The 23,093-nt window shown below is 40.1% G+C and overlaps 1 protein-coding gene across 1 annotated transcript in view; it reads right to left on the reverse strand.

Moving 5' to 3' along the window:
• Nucleotides 1-23,093, reverse strand: part of LOC124555885 (delta(14)-sterol reductase LBR-like) — a 241,770-nt gene that overhangs the window by 75,896 nt on the left and 142,781 nt on the right. Inside the window, exon 12 of the mRNA XM_047129946.1 lies at nt 16,305-16,376. Coding sequence (XP_046985902.1) covers nt 16,305-16,376 — 72 coding nt within the window. The remainder of the gene's footprint in view (nt 1-16,304; nt 16,377-23,093) is intronic.

The raw sequence follows: 23,093 nt of genomic DNA on the forward strand, positions 1-23,093 counted from the left end.
GCATCATGTGGTGTGTCTTTGTAACAGTTTTCTGAGTTTCACGCAAAATTTAATGCAGCCACTATGCTCCTCTAGCTCTGCCATCTCAAAATTCGCAAACTGTACAACACAACATTCTATTCAATACAGCAATGAACAATAACTAACAGACATACAACACTGAAACTTCTGGTAGTTACATATTTAACACAGGCATGTGCAGGGATACCAACCACATTTTGCTTCAACTCATCATTGGCAAGAAATTACAAATGTTCTGAAATTTTTTGAACAGACCTCGTACATGTAATATAACAGAGATAAAGTTCTGTGCTTCTGCTGCAGTTAATACTTACCTCTACATAACTACTATGCAATTCTCATTATGAGCCTGGCAGTGTGTTCATCGAACCACCTTCAAGCTGTTTCTTTACCATTATAGTGTCTAATACCCCTTGGGAACTAACTCTTAAATCTGATTTTTCTTATTTTATTATGATGATCATTTCTATGTATGAAGGTGAGTGTAAACAAAATATTTTTGCATTTGGAGGTGAAAGTTGGTGATTAGAATTTCTCGACAACATACCGAAAAAAAAAAGATAAAAGAAAAAGAAAGAAAACTTTGTTTTAAGGACTGCCAGCCCAACTTGTGTATCATATCCATTACACACACTCCCCTATTTCACGATAATACAAAACAAGATGCCCTTCTTTGAACTATTTCAGGGTGCTCCATCAATCATATCACATGTGAGTCACATACTACACAGCAGTGGTCCAGAAGAGGTCAGACAAGTGTCCTGCAGGTAGTCTCTTTAGAAAACTTGTTGCACTTTCTACAGGGTGTTTCAAAAATGACCGGTATATTTGAAACGGCAATAAAAACTAAACGAGCAGCGATAGAAATACACCGTTTGTTGCAATATGCTTGGGACAACAGTACATTTTCAGGCAGACAAACTTTCGAAATTACAGTAGTTGCAATTTTCAACAACAGATGGCGCTGCGGTCTGGGAAACTCTATAGTACGATATTTTCCACATATCCACCATGCGTAGCAATAATATGGCGTAGTCTCTGAATGAAATTACCCGAAACCTTTGACAACGTGTCTGGCGGAATGGCTTCACATGCAGATGAGATGTACTGCTTCAGCTGTTCAATTGTTTCTGGATTCTGGTGGTACACCTGGTCTTTCAAGTGTCCCCACAGAAAGAAGTCACAGGGGTTCATGTCTGGCGAATAGGGAGGCCAATCCACGCCGCCTCCTGTATGTTTCGGATAGCCCAAAGCAATCACACGATCATCGAAATATTCATTCAGGAAATTAAAAGACGTCGGCCGTGCGATGTGGCCGGGCACCATCTTGCATAAACCACGAGGTGTTCACAGTGTCGTCTAAGGCAGTTTGTACCGCCACAAATTCACGAAGAATGTCCAGATAGCGTGATGCAGTAATCGTTTCGGATCTGAAAAATGGGCCAATGATTCCTTTGGAAGAAATGCCGGCCCAGACCAGTACTTTTTGAGGATGCAGGGACGATGGGACTGCAACATGGGGCTTTTCGGTTCCCCATATGCGCCAGTTCTGTTTATTGACGAAGCCGTCCAGGTAAAAATAAGCTTCGTCAGTAAACCAAATGCTGCCCACATGCATATCGCCGTCATCAATCCTGTGCACTATATCATTAGCGAATGTCTCTCGTGCAGCAATGGTAGCAGCGCTGAGGGGTTGCCGCGTTTGAATTTTGTATGGATAGAGGTGTAAACTCTGGCCCATGAGACGATACGTGGACGTTGGCGTCATTTGGACCGCAGCTGCAACACGGCGAACGGAAACCCGAGGCCGCTGTTGGATCACCTGCTGCACTAGCTGCGCGTTGCCCTCTGTGGTTGCCGTACGCGGTTGCCCTACCTTTCCAGCACGTTCATCCGTCACGTTCCCAGTCCGTTGAAATTTTTCAAACAGATCCTTTATTATACCGCTTTTCGGTCCTTTGGTTACATTAAACCTCCGATGAAAACTTCGTCTTGTTGCAACAACACTGTGTTCTAGGCGGTGGAATTCCAACACCAGAAAAATCTTCTGTTCTAAGGAATAAACCATGTTGTCTACAGCACACTTGCACGTTGTGAACAGCACACGCTTACAGCAGAAAGACGACGTACAGAATGGCGCACCCACAGACTGCGTTGTCTTCTATATCTTTCACATCACTTGCAGCGCCATCTGTTGTTGAAAATTGTAACTACTGTATTTTCGAAAGTTTGTTCGCCTGAAAATGTACTGTTGTCCCAAGCATATTGCAACAAACGGTGTATTTCTATCGCTGCTCGTTTAGTTTTTATTGCCGTTTCAAATTCACGAAGAATGTCCAGATAGCGTGATGCAGTAATCGTTTCGGATCTGAAAAATGGGCCAATGATTCCTTTGGAAGAAATGCCGGCCCAGACCAGTACTTTTTGAGGATGCAGGGACGATGGGACTGCAACATGGGGCTTTTCGGTTCCCCATATGCGCCAGTTCTGTTTATTGACGAAGCCGTCCAGGTAAAAATAAGCTTCGTCAGTAAACCAAATGCTGCCCACATGCATATCGCCGTCATCAATCCTGTGCACTATATCATTAGCGAATGTCTCTCGTGCAGCAATGGTAGCAGCGCTGAGGGGTTGCCGCGTTTGAATTTTGTATGGATAGAGGTGTAAACTCTGGCGCATGAGACGATACGTGGACGTTGGCGTCATTTGGACCGCAGCTGCAACACGGCGAACGGAAACCCGAGGCCGCTGTTGGATCACCTGCTGCACTAGCTGCGCGTTGCCCTCTGTGGTTGCCGTACGCGGTTGCCCTACCTTTCCAGCACGTTCATCCGTCACGTTCCCAGTCCGTTGAAATTTTTCAAACAGATCCTTTATTATATCGCTTTTCGGTCCTTTGGTTACATTAAACCTCCGTTGAAAACTTCGTCTTGTTGCAACAACACTGTGTTCTAGGCGGTGGAATTCCAACACCAGAAAAATCTTCTGTTCTAAGGAATAAACCATGTTGTCTACAGCACACTTGCACGTTGTGAACAGCACACGCTTACAGCAGAAAGACGACGTACAGAATGGCGCACCCACAGACTGCGTTGTCTTCTATATCTTTCACATCACTTGCAGCGCCATCTGTTGTTGAAAATTGTAACTACTGTATTTTCGAAAGTTTGTTCGCCTGAAAATGTACTGTTGTCCCAAGCATATTGCAACAAACGGTGTATTTCTATCGCTGCTCGTTTAGTTTTTATTGCCGTTTCAAATTCACGAAGAATGTCCAGATAGCGTGATGCAGTAATCGTTTCGGATCTGAAAAATGGGCCAATGATTCCTTTGGAAGAAATGCCGGCCCAGACCAGTACTTTTTGAGGATGCAGGGACGATGGGACTGCAACATGGGGCTTTTCGGTTCCCCATATGCGCCAGTTCTGTTTATTGACGAAGCCGTCCAGGTAAAAATAAGCTTCGTCAGTAAACCAAATGCTGCCCACATGCATATCGCCGTCATCAATCCTGTGCACTATATCATTAGCGAATGTCTCTCGTGCAGCAATGGTAGCAGCGCTGAGGGGTTGCCGCGTTTGAATTTTGTATGGATAGAGGTGTAAACTCTGGCGCATGAGACGATACGTGGACGTTGGCGTCATTTGGACCGCAGCTGCAACACGGCGAACGGAAACCCGAGGCCGCTGTTGGATCACCTGCTGCACTAGCTGCGCGTTGCCCTCTGTGGTTGCCGTACGCGGTTGCCCTACCTTTCCAGCACGTTCATCCGTCACGTTCCCAGTCCGTTGAAATTTTTCAAACAGATCCTTTATTATATCGCTTTTCGGTCCTTTGGTTACATTAAACCTCCATTGAAAACTTCGTCTTGTTGCAACAACACTGTGTTCTAGGCGGTGGAATTCCAACACCAGAAAAATCTTCTGTTCTAAGGAATAAACCATGTTGTCTACAGCACACTTGCACGTTGTGAACAGCACACGCTTACAGCAGAAAGACGACGTACAGAATGGCGCACCCACAGACTGCGTTGTCTTCTATATCTTTCACATCACTTGCAGCGCCATCTGTTGTTGAAAATTGTAACTACTGTATTTTCGAAAGTTTGTTCGCCTGAAAATGTACTGTTGTCCCAAGCATATTGCAACAAATGGTGTATTTCTATCGCTGCTCGTTTAGTTTTTATTGCCGTTTCAAATATACCGGTCATTTTTGAAACACCCTGTAAGTGTTCTACTAATAAAACATGTGAGGTTTCTTTTATTTAAATAATTTGTAATTGTAGTCCTTAAGTATTAGTTGTTTACTAGTTATTTCTGTACATGCATTAAACTGCACTACTTACATTACTGAATAATTATTTGTTATGACTACTAGCGTAGAACTTGGTTTTTGATACTTGACTGTCTCCATATAATGTGATTAAGTTCAACCAAAATTGATAACTCAGTGAGAGACGACAAACAGTTTACTACCAGATGGTGGAGACAGTGGAACTCCTGTACAATCACACAAAAAATAACAGGCAAATATGATTCAAACGGTTCCTATTTTCAATGGACCACTACCAACTGAATGCATTTGGTAAGTAAACAAATTTTCAGACTCAGTCCTCATTCTTTTGTGCCAAATATAGTACACAACATTTTATGATGGAGCACACAAATGTGTCTGTAGTAAACTGCTTGTTTTCACTGCCACTGAAATGATCAATCTTGATTCAACTTGTCACAGTGTAAAGACACAGCTCCAGATTGAAAAATAGATACACAAAACTATGATATGACAAATAGTTCCTTTACCCAGTCATTTCTTTTGTATCAAGGTACACCAAACATATAACAATGACTTTGAGACCCATATTTCACATCCCTTGCTACACCAGCCAAAATAGCCAGATAGTCCTGGTCCCAGGTCCACACTTCCTCAAATTTTTAAATGTTTCACTCAAATGATAACCAGGGGAATACTTTTTATATTAGACTTGAATATCTCAGTTCTGTCACCGGTACACCTTACTTCTTATAAAAGACCATTGTTATGTATAGTTTCCTGAATAATACTAACAACTGTGATTACTGTATACAAATAATTTTTGGTGACACATGATGACCAGGAACTCAACATCAGGGTATTAAGAAAAAGGCAGGCACGCAGAGGCACACGTGAGGACAACACAACACACAGCAGATGGAGAGGGGGTTCCTACAGAACCAGAAAATAAAATCCATTCTCTAAATACAATAAAATCGTTTTGTTAACAGAGTTTCAAAATTTACATCACTATCATCTCGTTATTGGCTAATACTTTTGACAGATCTCCAATTAAATTTACAGCTGCCCTCATCATAATATATAGCTGCACTAACCCAAATGTGACGTTCTATAACACATACTATGTAACTAACACAATCTTAGGGCAGCTTCTCACTGTTTTACAATAGCCTTATACCAGAGGGCAATGTGCCATGTGAAGAGAAGTGAAAGTGATAGTTTTACACATTCTGGCAACAAACCAAGGAATGTCACAGCCGTTTAATTAGTTATGCAGACTGCAGATTGCTGTAGCTCACTTCTAGTCACTGTTCCTCCCAGTAACCCAATCATACATTTCAAACACTGGGTTAACAGCAAATGGGAGATAAGTGTATATGCACAACAAGTCAATTTGGTATGCTATAAGCTTGCTCATTTCTGTGTATTTCAATATGCTCTAGTACCTAAATGTACAAACCTTTCAATGCTTTTGTGAGAAAAGAAGGGCTTCCTGATTTGTTTGGGTCACTTAATGTACTGGGTACATCTATTTAATCACTATAACCCAGAGTTGTATGCAAGATACATACAGTTTCTGAATAGCCTTAATGTATGCATTAGCAGTGTTCTTCACATTTACGTCGTCACTGGTGAAGTTTCGAAGTACACGCAATTGCATATCTTGGGGAAAATTTATTTTGCATGCATATTTATTAAAATTTAAATGTATATTTTCCTTTTTTTCTAGGTAAAATAAAAATTCCTATTCATAATCGAACAATATTTTATCACTAAATTATAAAGTACGGTATTTAAAGTTCTACTTACTTTATTTTCTTTAACTGACTACTACTGACTGTAGTTGTATGATTTTGTTGCAGGGTCAAATTGTTTAGCCATGCTGCAACAGAAGTTGGGGTTCGCCTTCTTTACAGCGTGATACTGAATCATCTCAGGTATGACTTAAGATCACATCTTCCAGATGTGTGGCATGCAATTATTTGCAGTTGCAATCACAGTTCAAATCAAGTATATGGGGTGAATAATACTTTGCTTCATTATGCCACCAGTGAAACTGCCACAATCATCTGTGTTGCATAAATATGATACAGATTCTGGGAATGATAATGTCAGTGCGGATGGACAAGTATTATTTTGTTTATCATGTGGATGATGTATTGCTTGTGACAAAAAGTTCTATGTAGTACAGCATCTGCACAGCAAAGCATAGACAAAATGCAGCCAGAAAATCCACTTTATGTTCAAAATTTGTAAGTACATCATTTAGGGAACAGATCGATGTCGACAGAAGTTCAACTGACACATTTGCCAAGGAACTATGCACAGCATTTATAAGGACAAACATTCCTCTGTGGAAATTAAATAATGTTTGTCTTAAACCTTTCTTAGAAAAACACACTAATAAAAGAGTGCCTTACTAATCTACCCTTAATAAACTAAAAAAAAAAAAGTGTGCCTGAGTGTTTTAACGAAGTTATTCATCATATCTGGGGAGCATTGAAACATGAAAACATTTGGATTTCAATGGATGAGACCACTAACACTGGAGGCCAGTGTAGATGTAGTAGATTGATCAGAGCAATGAAATAGGGAAGTAAAATTTGCCTGTTCAATATTCAAATATTGGAATGGATAAAACATTCTAAACTTGAAAAATTTGTTACTTATTCCCTAGCTTTTTTGTGGCCAGATAGTATAAAATATGTCAATGTGCTTGAGCTGTGCTGCAGCTTGCGTTGGTGCCGTGTGTAGGTTTCTGCCAGACCATATCATTTAGTTGGCTGGTTGCGTTGCTTGTTTTCCTGATCACTGGCGCCACTCAGTTTCCTAAGCATTGCCTGTCTGCTAGTGGCAACAGTGGCACTTATTGATAAGTAGTTCTGTTGCCCTATCTTTGAGGCAACCTAGCTTCTTCCGTGTGGTGTGAGTGTAGAGTTCAGTTGGGGACACAGGAGCAGCGAGGTCCACACAGAGCGACAACACGCCGGGACCGCTGGCGGCATGTATGGACTGCCGGATCGAAGGGCAGTGGTCACAAGGGTGCACGACCTCGTCGAAACTGGATCCTGCATGTTTAATTTGAGTGCATTGCAATTCACGTAAAGAAACCTCCACCACTGTGACGTTTAACGATTCTCCAGTGACTTGGGTTCGTGTTGCTGCTCATAGTGTCACCGAGGCAAAAAGCAGCGAGTGGAGTACTTGGGGAAGGCAGATCTGATTAGCCTTCCTAACCTTCTAATTACTATTTACTATTTTCAGCTGCTTACATTGTTGAGTTGAACCCGCGGTCCTCTGGCCGCTAACGCCCCAGTTACCTACACTGGGGGTTCGTGTATGTAACGGCAGTGTACATTTCCTCGCCTTGCTGCCGCTGTCCGGTGAGGCATGTAAGTTTAACAGCTTCTTGATTGTAAGTTGGTTGGTGTTCTTCTACCTTAGTGGTAGTCATTCCTTCTTGTTCTGGGCGCTCTAAACACAGTATTCTGCGGGCAGAGCCCAGACTGCCAGTTCCGACTTTGGTGTAATTTGACATCTTGCATTCGTTTTGTTGGATGTCAGGTAGCCTCACCAAGATTATCATTAGTTTCTCGTTAGACTGCCACTAGTCCGAGTTACCATCTTGTGAGCTGAATGCAATTCTTGGCTGCCTTTCTCTTCCCTCGTGAAAGTATTTTGGGTGTGACCTACTCAGAGGTCGATCCCTGGAGCACCGTCTGTCACTGGCCCTTGTGTTTTATTTTATTATTGTATTATTAAGTTACCATCATTTGTCTCACCTGCTTGGTGATCTGTTTCTTCTTTTTTTTTTTTAACTTTTGCGATGCTATTTGCCATTTGACAGTATATCTATTAAATTTTTTTATAATTGCCATTTTGGCGTTAAAAGGTGGTGGTGGTGGTGGTGGTGGTGGTGGTGGTGGTGGTGGTGGTTAGTGTTTAACGTCCCGTCGACAACGAGGTCATTAGAGACGGAGCGCAAGCTCGGGTTAGGGAAGGATTGGGAAGGAAATCGGCCGTGCCCTTTCAAAGGAACCATCCCGGCATTTGCCTGAAATGATTTAGGGAAATCACGGAAAACCTAAATCAGGATGGCCGGAGACGGGATTGAACCGTCGTCCTCCCGAATGCGAGTCCAGTGTGCTAACCACTGCGCCACCGTCGGCGTTAAAAGGCCTTCAGCTGTGATTGTGGTTACTTGCTTTAAAATTCTGACTGCGACCTCATCGGCTTGTTTTCAAAAATTATTTATTAAAATAAATGAGCAAAATTGCAAAGCAAACCAATAGTAATTGATCCGGGCCCTGTCCACAATCGTAACCCAATCCTGCCTTCCTTAATTAGCAGGTCTCAGTGCTGTTATTCCTTACATATAATGCTCAGTACATTGAACATGCAGTAAATGCATTAAAAGCTGTCAACATGGACAACTGTTTTTCTGCTACTAATTCACGTTTTACTTGCACAATATTTTGATCGCATAATTTCCAGTCGTCATCAGGTGCTGAGGTTGAATCCAATCTCGAACTGGTCTAGTATTTATGCCTATGTGGGGCTAGGTGCTCCATCATCAATCCATGCTGTGCCACACACTCCGTCTGAGATATGTACCAGTCAGTACCAGTAACCTTAGTATTTTCTAGACATAGCTGTTGCAACTGCTGTGCACATACTTTTTAGCCCTTGTCAGTTAATAATTTTGTCATCTCATGTTCTATTTCACCTACAAGTTGTACTGGGCATTGAATACATCATTTAAGCTTTCCTCTTAAATATGCTGTCCTATTACTGTAGCTGGGCACTTCAGGTGCCTCCTAGGGCTGGCTGTCGGATTATTTTCTGGCCGCTGGTGTTCAAATTGCCACTCGTTCTTGGAACGACCATCCTCAGGTACTTCATTTGCGGTCTGAAGTACCACTGCTTGTGTACCTAGTGTTAGCTGTGCTGGGTTATTTGCTCTGTCACCATTTCCAAAGCTACTTACCCCAGAGTTTGGATGTTGCCTCCATTGTGTCTTTTGGGAGATCAAGTGCCGGAGTCCAGGTGGAGCTAACCTAATATCCCATCGTCACAGTTGATCAGATTCTCTGTGATCTTTATTTAGTTGGATTCTTAAATAACGCTATCACAGTATCTGGGTATCTGTGTCTGTATCTTGAGATCACCGTAATTCATCAAACGATTTAGATCCAAAAAATGTTTTACTATAGATGACTTGAAAGCCTTTTGAGTCTGGTGGGTCGTTGGTGCTCCTTACACCCGGTGTCAATCGTCCTGGTGGTTTGGTCAATATATGACACACCACATTGACACAGTATGTGGTAAATGTACGGTTTCTGTGTGCCCAGATCACCCTTTACATTCCTAATGACGAGCCTCAATCTTGCTTGGTGGGCAGGAAACACTCTAGACATTATATTTGATCCGACATACGGCAAAAAAGTGACCTCCTTTGCTTTTCTTGTACTTCAACCAATCCCTGGCGGAGAAGCAAGGCACAGAGCCTTTTGAATGTCTGTAGAAGAATGTACGTTTCTGTGGAACACTGACTCAAGGTGTTCTGACAGGTACTGACTTGCAGGTACAGATCATGTGAGGTGGTTTTCTGTAAATATTATGATCGAAAGTGCCATCTGCCTTCCTCTTGATTAGAACATCTAAGAATAGGAGTTTCCCATCATTCTCCATTTCCACTGTGAATTTTATGTTAGGGTGGTATGAGTTCAGGTGTTCCACGAAAACAAGCATCTTTTTCTTGGCTTGGCACCAAATAAAAAGGTGTCATCCACATATGTGAAGAAACATTTCGGTTGATCCAGGCCGGTGCAAACGGCTCATCTTCAAGTCTCTCCATAAAGAGGTTTGCCACCACCGGTGAGAGCGGGCTGCCCATTGTCACGCCGTCTGCTTGAATGGTTATAGTATTTACTGAAACCCAACTCACACTGATCTGTACCTCCGAGCCAATAGCTGCCATCATCCGGCACTGAAGAAAGGTGTACTCAAGACTCTGGTTCATAAGGCACAAATTCTTTCATAGCCAGTCCATCTGACAACAGAGAAAGAAGACCTGCAGTTTGTGTTCTCTGGAAGCAGAGATTCTTCCAGAGACATTCAGAAGGCACTGCGGCCTGCTTCTCTGCCAAAGGGGTCAGTAGAAGTACAATAAAAAGCAAAGAAGATTGCTTTCTTTGCCATATGTTAGACCAAATATCTGCAGAAATCAGCAGAATGATTCTCAAATATAATACGAGCATTTTCTGTTCACCAACATTAAGGCTTGGGGTGAGAGCATGTAATGGATGATCTGGGCTTACAGAAACCGGGCCTTTACTACATACCGTGTCAATGTGGTACGTCATATATCAGTCAGACCACCAAGACTGTTGACATCAGGTGTAGAGAGCACCAATAACACACCACACTCAAACAGACTTCCAAGTCAGCTATAGCAGAACACTGTTTGGAAGTAAATCACTCTATGATGTCAAGATTCTGACACAGACACCCAAACACTGGGATAGCGTTATTAAAGAATCCATCGAAATAAAGGTCATACAAAATCTGACCAACCGTGACATGGGATATCAGCTTAGCTCCATCTGGACTCCAGCACTCGATCACCTAAACAGGCAACAAAGACAACATCCGAACTCCGGGGGGAAATAACCCAGCACAACTAACACTGGGCGCACAGACAGAGGTATTTCAAACAGCAAATCAAGTACTTGAGAATGGTCATTTTGAGAAAGAACAGCAATTCGAACATGAGTCAGCACCCTGTACAACTTGGAGGCAGAATACAACATCAGGTGAAGAGATTATATGTCAATGAAAACAATTAGTTTTTGAAAATACAATGTAATGGGAAAATCCACTCACCAAGTGGAGGTAGGAGAACACACATATAAAAGGTATCACACATGCAAGGTTACGGAGCCAGGGGCCCCATCTTCTAGCAGAAGGGTTGAAGGGGAAGAAACAAGGATGAAGTAATTGAACTGGTGAGGTTTAGGAAAAGGGGCAGAATTCAGAAAAGGCACCCAGAACCCCAAGTCAGGGGAGACTTACCAGACAGAATGTGAAGGAACTGACAACAGCCAAAATGTATGTCCACAGTAGTCAGAACAGCTATGGCTAGAAAATAGTACAATTGTTGCTACTGACTGGCGGGTACCTCGGATAGAGCGCCTGGTGCAGAGAAGATCAATGATGGAGCGCGTAACACCCACAAACGCATAAATACTGGACCCATTCAACAATAGATTCACCCTCAGAGGATACCCAATGAAAATTGCACAAGTTATGCGATCGAAATATCGTGCAAGTATGATGTGAACTGGCGGCAGAAAACCCAATTTCCCAAGATGACAATGCCTTGCTGGGAAAGCCTGAAGACCTGCATTAAAAGTTCTTTATGTCAGACTAATACATTTGACCTGTTTAGCCCAAGAGCTTCATCATATAACTGAAATGATGAGACCACAATATCCACAAGTTGACCATCTAGTTTCCTATGTCAAGAAAATTTTCAGTAAAGCACCTGTTGGAGTTCACAGAATTTGCTCCAAAATTAGCATTACCTCCTCAGGTTTCTGGTTGGAGACCATATCTTGCTCAAGAGCATTTCAACTCAAGTTATACAGAAAATAAACTGCAGTACATACGTAATTGCTTTTCAATGCTACCAGAAATCATAAAGGAATTGAAGGCTAGGAATAATTCATTGCAACAATCATTGCTCTAGAAAATTAGGTATTGCAGGCACTGTCCTTCAAAACATACAGAGTTGCAAAAATTAATGCAGTGCAATACTTTTCTACAGTAACTAAGTACAAATAATCTAACTGTGAAGGACTGATGACAATATTTGTTAGTTGTACGATTTTTATCTGCATATCATTTATGCATATTTTACAAATTTCAGTGCAAATTGTGTCATTTGTTTTTGCAAACAAATCTGGGCTGTGTTAATCATTTTGAGGTCACTTGTTGAATCAGAAAAGATGAGAACCTTTTCCTACAAACACATCTCTAAAATCCCAGGACCTTAAAGGTCTTGTATAAATACTGATCGCAATGAGCATGGAAAATGAGTGTCCCACGGAGGACTGTCTTGACATAACAGCATACACAAAAATAAAATTCCAATGTTTATCTACAGTATTATAAAATCAAGATACAAAAAACTACATTGGAAGTGGATTCTTCTAACAATGTTGTCAATTTAAACATGTGTGAGTCTCCAAATCAGGTCAGATGGGGATTAACTCCAGACTTGGCTTAGAACATGTACCCTTCTAAACTGCCTTGTACAAATCCCAAAATGGATTACTAAAACACACAGAAGAGGCAGTCAGGCCGCCCTTAAATGTCCCAGTAGTAAGCAAAATTTCTTCACAGTGAATGGCAGCAACTGCCTTCTGGTGTAATGACCTAACAGTTCTTAAACCATTCAACCCTTATCCAGCACAGAATTTAAAATACAGCATGCACTATTCCACCCCTCTCCTTTGGCTTGTGGCAAACTTCTTTTAAAATATTCCAGTCTCTGAGTTATTGTGATTTCAATATTGCAAGTGTGGCAAGCAAATGTATTTGTCACTGTACATTAACTTCAGAAACACTGTGATATTTTTAACATTAGCTGCAACTACTTCAGAATCCTAATAAAGTTCTGAAACTCACATGTGGTTGCTGCAATCTACAAAAAGAGCAGAAAATCGAAAATGTGAACAATGGATAGGACTCAACAAATACATAATTAGTTATGTTATTACTATTCATATTTTAATTGACCTGTAATCGAGAAGCACTGTTGCAACAGCCATGTCTAATGCCACCATCACAGTTAGGGTGACGGTGGGCATGCTTGTGTGTGTTCATATGTGCCTGGTAATTATTTTATTTTATTAAGAGAGATGCTGCTTATGTTAAATCTTTGTACTTGAGCTGGTAATGAATTCTGAAGACAGTCTTCACTGGTAAAAAATATGCAGATATCGAGAAAGAAATCAGAATCTATTAAAAAGCCAAGGGACACATTTATCAAGAAGGAAAAAGTGCTTCAGCCAAATGTGTTTCAGATAATTCCAGGTAAACATAATTCATTTTATCTTTTCTTCTTGCCTGTAAAATTAATCTTCTTCATTTCTTAATAGGAAGGAAGGGTGAGGTGACAACCAGCAAACGAAACAGCTTTTTCCTAAGCGTTACAGTGTGGAGTCAAACATTAGACAAGACTATTATTTGACTGTTCTTACCCCACTTCATCATATCAAGCAATGACAACCTAGCGAAACAGTTCCCAAAAGAGAAATTAGTGATGAAAATATGAAGCAACTTCAATGGTCAGTTCTCTTTTTTGTGTCCCCCTTTTTATTTTGAAGTCCATTTGACTTGACTTAAGATGAAACTCCAAGCAGACTGTCAATGATTCCTCCCCCCCCCCCCCCCCCCCCACCACCACCACCACCACCACCCCATCTATCTCTCTCGCAATTATTATTGTAATTAGCCTGCAATATAAGTTACTTAGATGGTGAAAGAACATTTCAAGTATATTCAGGAAGAAACTTTAAAAGATATATTTTAGAACAAGACAGTATCTGAGGTTTTAAATGGTTTTCATAATTTCCTGAAGAAATATATTTTTGACATGGCCTGTTTCTGTATTAAGTTCTTCAACTGATCCCTAGTGCAACACAGATAAGACAACTGCTTCAGGGTGATAAGCTCACACAAAGCCCATAAATCAATCACGATGACTTGAAAAGCATTACAACAAAGAACAGCATTAATACGTTTGCTAATATGCACCACCTATAAATTGTACCCAGCATAATAAAATATCCATTTTCAGTTTCAAATCAAAACAGGAACATAAATAATAAATAATGTTGATTAATTCCATTCAGAAATCTCTCTCTCTCTCTCTCTCTCTCTCTCTCTCTCTCTCTCTCTTGGTTTCCCACTCAACATGCTCCTTTGCTCATGGACATTAAATCAGCCTACTTTATTTTATTTTATTTTTTAATGAGAGTTCCATTGTTTGCCTGTATAGATTGTTTATTGTACTGTACAATCATGATTTTGGCCCCTGGCCATTTTCAAGTACCATGATTTTGGGCATGACCAGACTTTTATAAACAAAGTCATCATCATTGAAATACCTTAAATTTTTATATATAATGCATGTGTCACAGCATAAAAACCAGAACACAATGGTAAAATGTCTGGCAGGAATAAAACAAATGTGAGATATACACTGAATAACTGTGCTATAAAATGGTCACAAAAAACAGTTGTTAGATGTCCAGGCATCACCTGAAATTTTGATTCCAATTATATAGATAATATCATCATAACTGATGTGTGGCGCATATGCTGATGAAAAGAAATATTGCAACACCAAGGAGTTGAGCGGCACAAACGAAAGTTGGAAGGTGTGTTTCCACATTTGAAAGACAATGCCTATTCAAATTTCGTAGCAGTCACATAACAGTGGCGCTGACAGTGTCACTATGAGGATGCACATTAGGTTTACTTTAAATACACACTGTCATGGTAGTGAGCGTTAGTTACCTTCGCAATTGGATATGGCGAGTTGATGTCAGTCAAAAATGCCTTTAAGGTGATAAAGATGCCATTATCAACAACTCACCGCGTTTGGACAAGGTTATGTAACAGGGCTACAAGAAGCTGGATATTCCTTCCAGAATGAGATTTTCACTCTGCAGCAGAGTGTGCGCTGATATGAAACTTCCTGGCAGATTAAAACTGTGTGCCCGACCGAGTTCGAGTCTCGGTCGGGCACACAGTTTTAATTTGGATATTCCTTGTTGCGATACTGTAGAAACGCCTTCTATTTCATAGCAGAATTTCTATAACTATCGTTATGTGTAAGAGGTGGTGGGTAGGAATTACTAACTCACATCTGTATATCTTTTTGTAACACACACACACACACACACACACACACACACACACACACACACACAGAGTTAGAAATGTTCAGAATGTAACCATATATTACTTTGCGATGTGAATGTAAAATGTGATTCCACATCATTATGATCTATCATGCAAAATGATTCATGGAGCATGTAATTAACTAACGAAGTATTACATACAGTAAGTCTGCTGTTAGTGGCAGAGTAAGCAAAATGGCATAAGGAAGAAAAGGTGTATGTCTACATTAGATTGTTTCCACCTACGATAAGCAAAGAGTTATCATCATTTATTAGTTTGTTTGTTGGTTTCTCTTTTTACAGCCTCTCTCCCTCCTTTAGCTGTTGATGTCTCTGATCCTAATATTCTTTGATTAACAACAACAGCAGCAGCAGCAGCAGCAGCAACCACCACTCTACTACCACTTTTCATCAATTCCATCTTTAGAAAAACATGTAAAAGGCAGGTTACAACAATGAGAAATGTGTAAAAGAGACAAAGCTGACTGTGGAGATGAAAACTTTACGCTGTTTGCAATAGAATGAGTGCTTAGGAGTAGAACTTTCTTTGATGATTTGCCCAGAGACTTAAAACAGATGAAATATTAGCAAGCCTCTGCTAATACAAACTGGTCATGAGTGAATGCTGCTTGCTGACACTCTTGTACTGTTTACAAGAGAATGTGCCCTAAACAGATACTCATTTGTTCATATTCCCTTCCCTTCACTCCTGCATAAACCAAATTTTTCAGATAAACCGATTTCATTCCACCAACTACATGTCAAACTTTTGCCCCCTTTTGTCCCATTAACTGATCTTGTATATGGCAATGAATGGACACCTGTAGTACCTGTGGATTTATAATAAAATTTTAAAGAGCACAAATGTTTAAATCTGTGTGTCTAAACAAAGACAAAGCAAACCTCTACTTTATCTACTAGATAAAAGAAGAACCAAACACTGGAGTAAAACACGAATACAAATAAAAAGAGAAAAAGCAAATAAGAGTACAAAGCATATTCATTTTAGTGACTGCACTAATCACATTTACTCACCAGCAGAACCTTCCTTCACCAGCTGTCTTTGGAGACCTCTGTCCACATTTGATGCTGTGTGTCTTGTCAAATCTGCAATTTTAGTAATGTGTTAATTTAGATATGAAATTTTAAAATTCTAATGATGTTTAATTTATATACATTGTTTACTACAGGTAAATAAATTTCATGAACATGTTAAAAGAGAGAGTTGAGTCCTCAGTTATTCATTATTTCCTCTTAATAACTACTTACACAGGTAACATGGAGAACTACATCCCAATTTACAATTTACACAGCCTGAAAAAAAACTAGTACACTCTTTTAGAAGTTTCCAATTGACTTAAGATTTACTGTTGCAACAGTGCAGGCAGTTCTGAGGTGTCAGGTATCAACCCATGCTGAAACACCCATATCAGTATGTTGTGTAGCCTCCATGGGTGACAATGCAGGTGCCACAAATGCTTGATTGGAGACAAGTCTGGAGATTGTGTTGGCCAGAGAAGCTGCTGCATGTCTTGCAAAGCATGTTGAGTTTCAAGGGCAGTGTGTGGGTGGGCGAGCATTATTCTATTGGAACAACACATCACATTCCCGTTGCAAGAATAGCAAAAGAACAAGTCTAACAACATTCAGCAAGTACCAATAGCTGGTTAGCATGCCCCCTAGAAACACCAAAGGTGAACGACATTGCACCTTATTGTACCTCAGACCATAAGGCCTAGTGCATCTTGTGCGAATGCAATCTACGAGACAGTGCTCACCGGGTCTACATTTTATGTACAAACAACCACCACTCACTTGAAGGCAGGATGTGCTTTCATCACTGAAGTGCACTGCGCGCTACTCTACACTACTCTATCTTCCAAGTGATCCTCTGACAGCACTAGTCGAGCCGTGCACATCGATGCTGTGGTGTGAATGGAAGACATGCTAGAGGAGTGCATGCCCATAGTCCCACTGCTACTAACTGGTTCGCAACAGTTCATGTCGAGCTATCTGGACTCACATGCTGCCTTAAAATACGATGATCCTGGTGGGTGTATGTGCTGCATGGACGTCCAGAACATCATCACAAAGTGTGAAAATGTTCATGTGACCACAGATACCAGCATTGTCGCACAACTGAAGCAGTACGTCACACTTGTGTGGTAATTCTCTGGGAGGACCACCCCGACATTCAGAAGGCCACAATTTGAGCCCTTTCAAACTCGCTCAATTGGATCTGTAGGAGGCAAGAGTGCACCTCCATGGCATAGTTTCCTGCTAGCTTCACACGTTTGCTCAACCCTGAGCCTTCTGGCTGTGAGCACTCCCTATTAAGGGATAGACACAGATGGCACTCTGGCTGCTATGCCATTACACTATCTGTTGTGGACGACGACGAAACCATTATCGGTACGACTGCTATCCTCCAAGTGGCATATGCCATCATCAGATTGAAACCAACATTCTCCTTCCAGGTATACTAATATTATTATTTTTTTCTGGAAGCGTAGTTCCATCCTCTTCTTCCATATTAAACCATCTTGGTACCTGTACATTTCAGGGAAATACAAAAATAGTTGTCACATTACTGATATACAAAACACAATGCTCTTTAAATTAGACATGGTTACCTGTGCACTAGTGATGCATTTAGTGTTTCTTGGCAGCCTGGAGGAAAGAGTTTGTGACTTTTGTAAATTAATTTTCTAGTACAGCTATTTAAATGTATAGCACTTTTCCATGTTTGTGACACCATCATAACTTTCTCTACAAGTTGATGTACAATTCAGACCCTCTGAATATGGCAGACTCTTGTCAGATAGTTTCCTGTATCATCTCCTCCTCCAAGTGCAACCACAGTGAAATACAAGTCCTACTTACACTTCAAACTTAATTGGCTGATTTATGACAATTTCCATGATACTGATTATATATCCAAAATCATAGCCATTTAATATACTGTACAGGGTTTAGTACATAAGACCAGTATTTTAAGTACATGACTCATGCTGTCATGTATTCTGGTAGGGAAGGTCAACCATATTTATGTTGTTTCATAGTTGTGAGGCTGATCCAACTCAGCAGCAATTTAGGGATGGAAAGTGAGGCAATACTGCAGGTTAAGAATCCCTTTAAGGTTATCTGGAGAAGCTCATGTGGGAGCGTGTAAGAATCAACACTGTATGGAAGAATAAGCTCAGTGAGGCAGCAGTGATACCACTGTCATTGGTTATGGCAAAAAAAGTGGGAATTAAGTAAAAGAGAATGGTCTTTGACAAGTGTAACATGATTTAGTCTGGAGTGGGAAAACTGCTGTAGCACTGATGCCTTTTGAAGAAAGGTTGATGACAATGTCACAGGTCTGTTTGAGTTCTGATGTGTGGGGAAGCTAGGTTCAGTGCGTTTGGTGGGCAGAGGTGGTCACCTGGGCACAGCATAATAGTCATGAGAAGCTGGCTGCAAAATTTTATGGAGGTAATGGTGAAGCAATGGTATCACACAATGAATATATGAGGCTGACAGGTTGTGACTGTGAGTCTGTGTGGCACAGGTTTCAATTTTCAAGTTGGGATGTAGCAATTAGGAATTCCACAGAAAAAATATTTAACTGTGGACAGGTAGCTTATGGACTCTTCAGTAAGGTTGGCTTAGTTTTGTGGGACTAAACTAATAAAGATTGTCTGACAGAATATGTATGGGTGGAGGTAGTTGTGAAAAGAAGGATAATAACTGAATCGCTGGGACCACAATTAACGTTGACCAGTACTGTGAGACTCTGAAAAAACTCAAACGGGCAATTCAGAACCAGACAAGAGGAATTTTCAGCCAGGGCATACACATTCACACTCGCCCACACATCGCTCGGCAAACCGTTGCTCTCCTACAATAGTTTCAGTGGAATATAATCACCCACCCTATAGTCCTGACTTGGCACCCAGTGACTATCACCTATTCCCTAGGTTAAAAGAACATTTGGCTGGAAAGCAATTCAGCTCCTACGACAAGGTGAAAGAAGAGGTTCATAACTTTCTGAACAGCATGGTGGCGAGCTGGTATGACATGGGCATAAGAAAACTACCTCAGCATCTACAAAAATGCATTGACAGAAATGGTGATTATGTCGAAAAATAGTTAAATGTTCAAGATATAAACTGATGTAAACCATTGTAGAAATAAACAGGTCTACATACTTATAAAAAAAAAATGGATTGGTCTCATATTGCTATCTGCCATTTTCTACTGCAGATCTATCAGTGACATTTTCTACCCACTCAAAAGCAAAGATGCCTTGGAAAGCACCCATGTCATCTATAAAATTGAGTGTTCTTTGTTTATGTAACCACAAAGCAACCATTCACTAGGAAGATGGGCCACAACCAAACAGTAGCTAAATACTCCCTAGATATCAGCTGAACAGCATGCTGTTCAATATCAAGTAATTTAATTTAATGGGTGCTACATGATCTCTCTCTCTCTCTCTCTCTCTCTCTCTCTCTCTCTCTCTCTCTCTCTCTCTCCCCCTCCACATGCACAAAAATATCATCCACATCATTACTTGCTACAATGCGCCCAGTCCTGTTTCCATCTCATTCAACCTTCATGGCCACATCAAGACTTCACACTTTCCAGCTCATATTTCTTGACCCAAAGTTAGGCAGCAACCTACTTGGCAGCAATATCTATTGAGAATATATTTAAAATCACAAGCAGCAGTAGTTCCAGGTACTCCAGTAAGCCTTATCAGCAAACCCCTTTATACTCTGAACAAGATATTCCCACTTTTGAGCTTAGCAAAGGTGGTGCATCTAGACACAAACCGCACAGTTGGTGATGGCCATAAATATAGCATTATGGTAGGTTCCGATCAGCAGCGGCAGTCTGTAGGGACAGTTTCTGTTCTAACTTATGCAGGGACAGTTTCTGTTACTAACTTATGCAGCACTTAAGCTGCTTTTAGTGCTGCATTTGTGAAATGCTGTTGCAAGATTAATTTTTGTCTGGGTATACCACTAGTTATATGTATTCCACATGCATACATAGAATTATCTTGTGACACTATGAAGGAGGTTCCAATTCGTGGAAAGTTTACCTCCATCAGCATGTGCATTGTTTTGTTAACTGCTACGGACAATTTATTGTCTCTACACCACTACTCTATTTGAGCAAGGATTGTATTTGTTCTCGCCTCTTTGGTGATTTTATCCTCAACAGTAAATGTGAGGGGCAATTTGATGTAAATGACCCAAAAAGTGTGTCAAAAAACAACCCTAACATGCATCCCTTATTGGTGATTTTATAACTGCCATATCTGTTGGAGGAACTACAGACAGGAAAACATTGTTTTATTTTATGGTCAAGTTCATTATTTCTGTCTTATTTCATGTTTTTCCACTGTTACATTGAAAATGAAAATATACTTATAAATTATACTTATTGACATCAAATTTGTATATTGAGAAAAAGAAAGATTCATGTTCAACCTATTAAATGTAATCAATTACAGAAGTAACTCTGCAACTGTACAGTGTTGAAAGGTTTAAAGGTTTTCAGACAACAACGTTGTTGTAACTTCAAAGTTCTCGTCCGAGACATTAGTCCACTAATACATCAAACTCCATGGCAGTATGAAAACAACCACTCCAATCTACATTTGAAAATGGAAGACAAACTGTCTTTCAGCACATGAACAGAAATTCAACAATGTCCCTAGTGATGTTAAAAAAGTAACTATATCTGTCTACCAATAATCTAATGTACAATGTCTACATTTCCTGATAACATAGGCACTTGGTTTATGGCTAAAGTCTGCACAGATCTGTAGCTCTTCAAAATATTTACACTGCTGAAACCTGCCACTGAATGTATACTTCACAAACTCTTTGCCATATCACAACTAATAGAGTTCATCGCTATCATCTCAGTGTTGGAAGAGGAACCTTGGACTGTGAACAGACATGCATGAATTTGTGGCTTTAAGGGGCTCCGGAACGCCCTATACTTGCAATGTTAAAATAACGCTTATAAATTACATCTTTCCTCACAAAGTATTTGAGGTATGAAGTTGAACTTTTTACAGATTATTTATTGGAATATGGGCTACAACTTAACACAGGGATTTTACAAAATTTTAGTTCAGTTATTAAAGATGATTTTTTTTCAATTGTAATGAAAATTCACTACATTTTTTTGCAATTTTTTATTTATATATTCAAAAATATACAGTTTTTTGGAAAAAGGCTGTGTTAAATCATGCAGAAGGTACTGTGTAACATTTACTGAAAGTTTGAAACAAATATGTTTGGAAGATCCTTAGAAAACATGTAATTAGTATGAGAAAATAAAAGTTTTGGGAATCGAGCGACAAAGATTGGATTAACTTTTTAGTGCATTCCAGGTCCATAGGATGGATTATCTTCATCCTCTGCAAACTCCTCCTCCAGCTTCCTCTTGTTCCTCCTCCTGTTTACTCTTGCTTGTATTTCTAGACTCTTTACAGCCCTGTCTGCAGCCCGAAGGCGTTCCTTGTCTAAAGCAAGCATCGCTCGTTGTTGTGTTCGTAGATTTTGCTACCATTTTCGTCAGTTGCAGTTACTGCAACACTGTTCCAAAAGGTGGTCATGTATGAACACTTATCACATTTCAGTTGTATTTCACTAGCAAGTCCTACGTGCTTTATTATGGAGAGTTCCAGACCAACTTCACTACAATGAATACATCTTACACAGTTTGAAAAAATTCCTTTGAGAACCGACATATCAAATATTTCATTCACATCCGATTCGCCCATAAAACATTCATAGTTTTCACTCATTGAACCAAGCTTCTTCTGTGAAGTATTTTCTTTCCCACTTTGACTGCTATGGGCAGGTGTACTTGAGAGGTTAGGTTCACTCACTTGGTTATCGTCTTTATTGTTTACAGTAATAACACATACCTTTGGCTTTCCAACATTTCTCCTTTTCTTAAAAGCCTTCAGAGGATTTCTAATAACTTTACTTTTGCTCATTATTATACTTCAACAAAACAGAGACTCAAGAAACAGAATTAATTACGAATATTTTCGAGATAACGACAGAGTAAATAAACACGAAACAATCGACAATCACACCAGCGATATATATTGAACCATCACAGGTTAGCCACAACACATACTTTATCTCACATCACTAAAATGTACCTGATGAACACGGACGTTAATAATAACACCATTTGACAGCAGTTTAACAACGCCACAGTGGGTCACGCCCATGTAGAACACATTTCAAAAAATATATAAAAATAGTTGTAGTCTTCGGAATTGAATAAATTATATATCTATTAAAAGGTAATAGTCTGCATGTTCAGAAAACGCAAAAAAGTAAAAATTGAACTTTTCATGATTTTGAGCCTTTCCGGAGCCACTTAACAGCTGCAGCCTAGTTTGAAGATGCAACACAGAGTTTTTTTCAGTGCTTCCTCCACCTGAGCCTGAAATATTTGTCTTCATGTTTTCCATAAGCTTCCCATTTCATCACTAAATCTTTATTTTCTAATAATAATGAAGCTATTATCCAATGCTTAACTTGGAATAGAGGTACTGTTATATCTGCTGATGTAACATTTCCTGATTTTTGCACGGCAAAACATAAAAAATGATGCGTTTTTGACAGACTTTCAATCTGGTGCATAAATTAAACAGCATATTGTCATAATGAGCAAGCATAAATACAAAAACCATCAAATATTGCACTATAGCTACACAAACATGTAAACCAAAATGGCACCTGCAAGATCACATACTGCAAATGGCTGAGAGAAGAAAACTGAGCATGTGACACGCTG

This window comes from Schistocerca americana, chromosome X (assembly GCF_021461395.2).
Source record: "Schistocerca americana isolate TAMUIC-IGC-003095 chromosome X, iqSchAmer2.1, whole genome shotgun sequence".
NCBI lineage: Eukaryota > Metazoa > Arthropoda > Insecta > Orthoptera > Acrididae > Schistocerca > Schistocerca americana.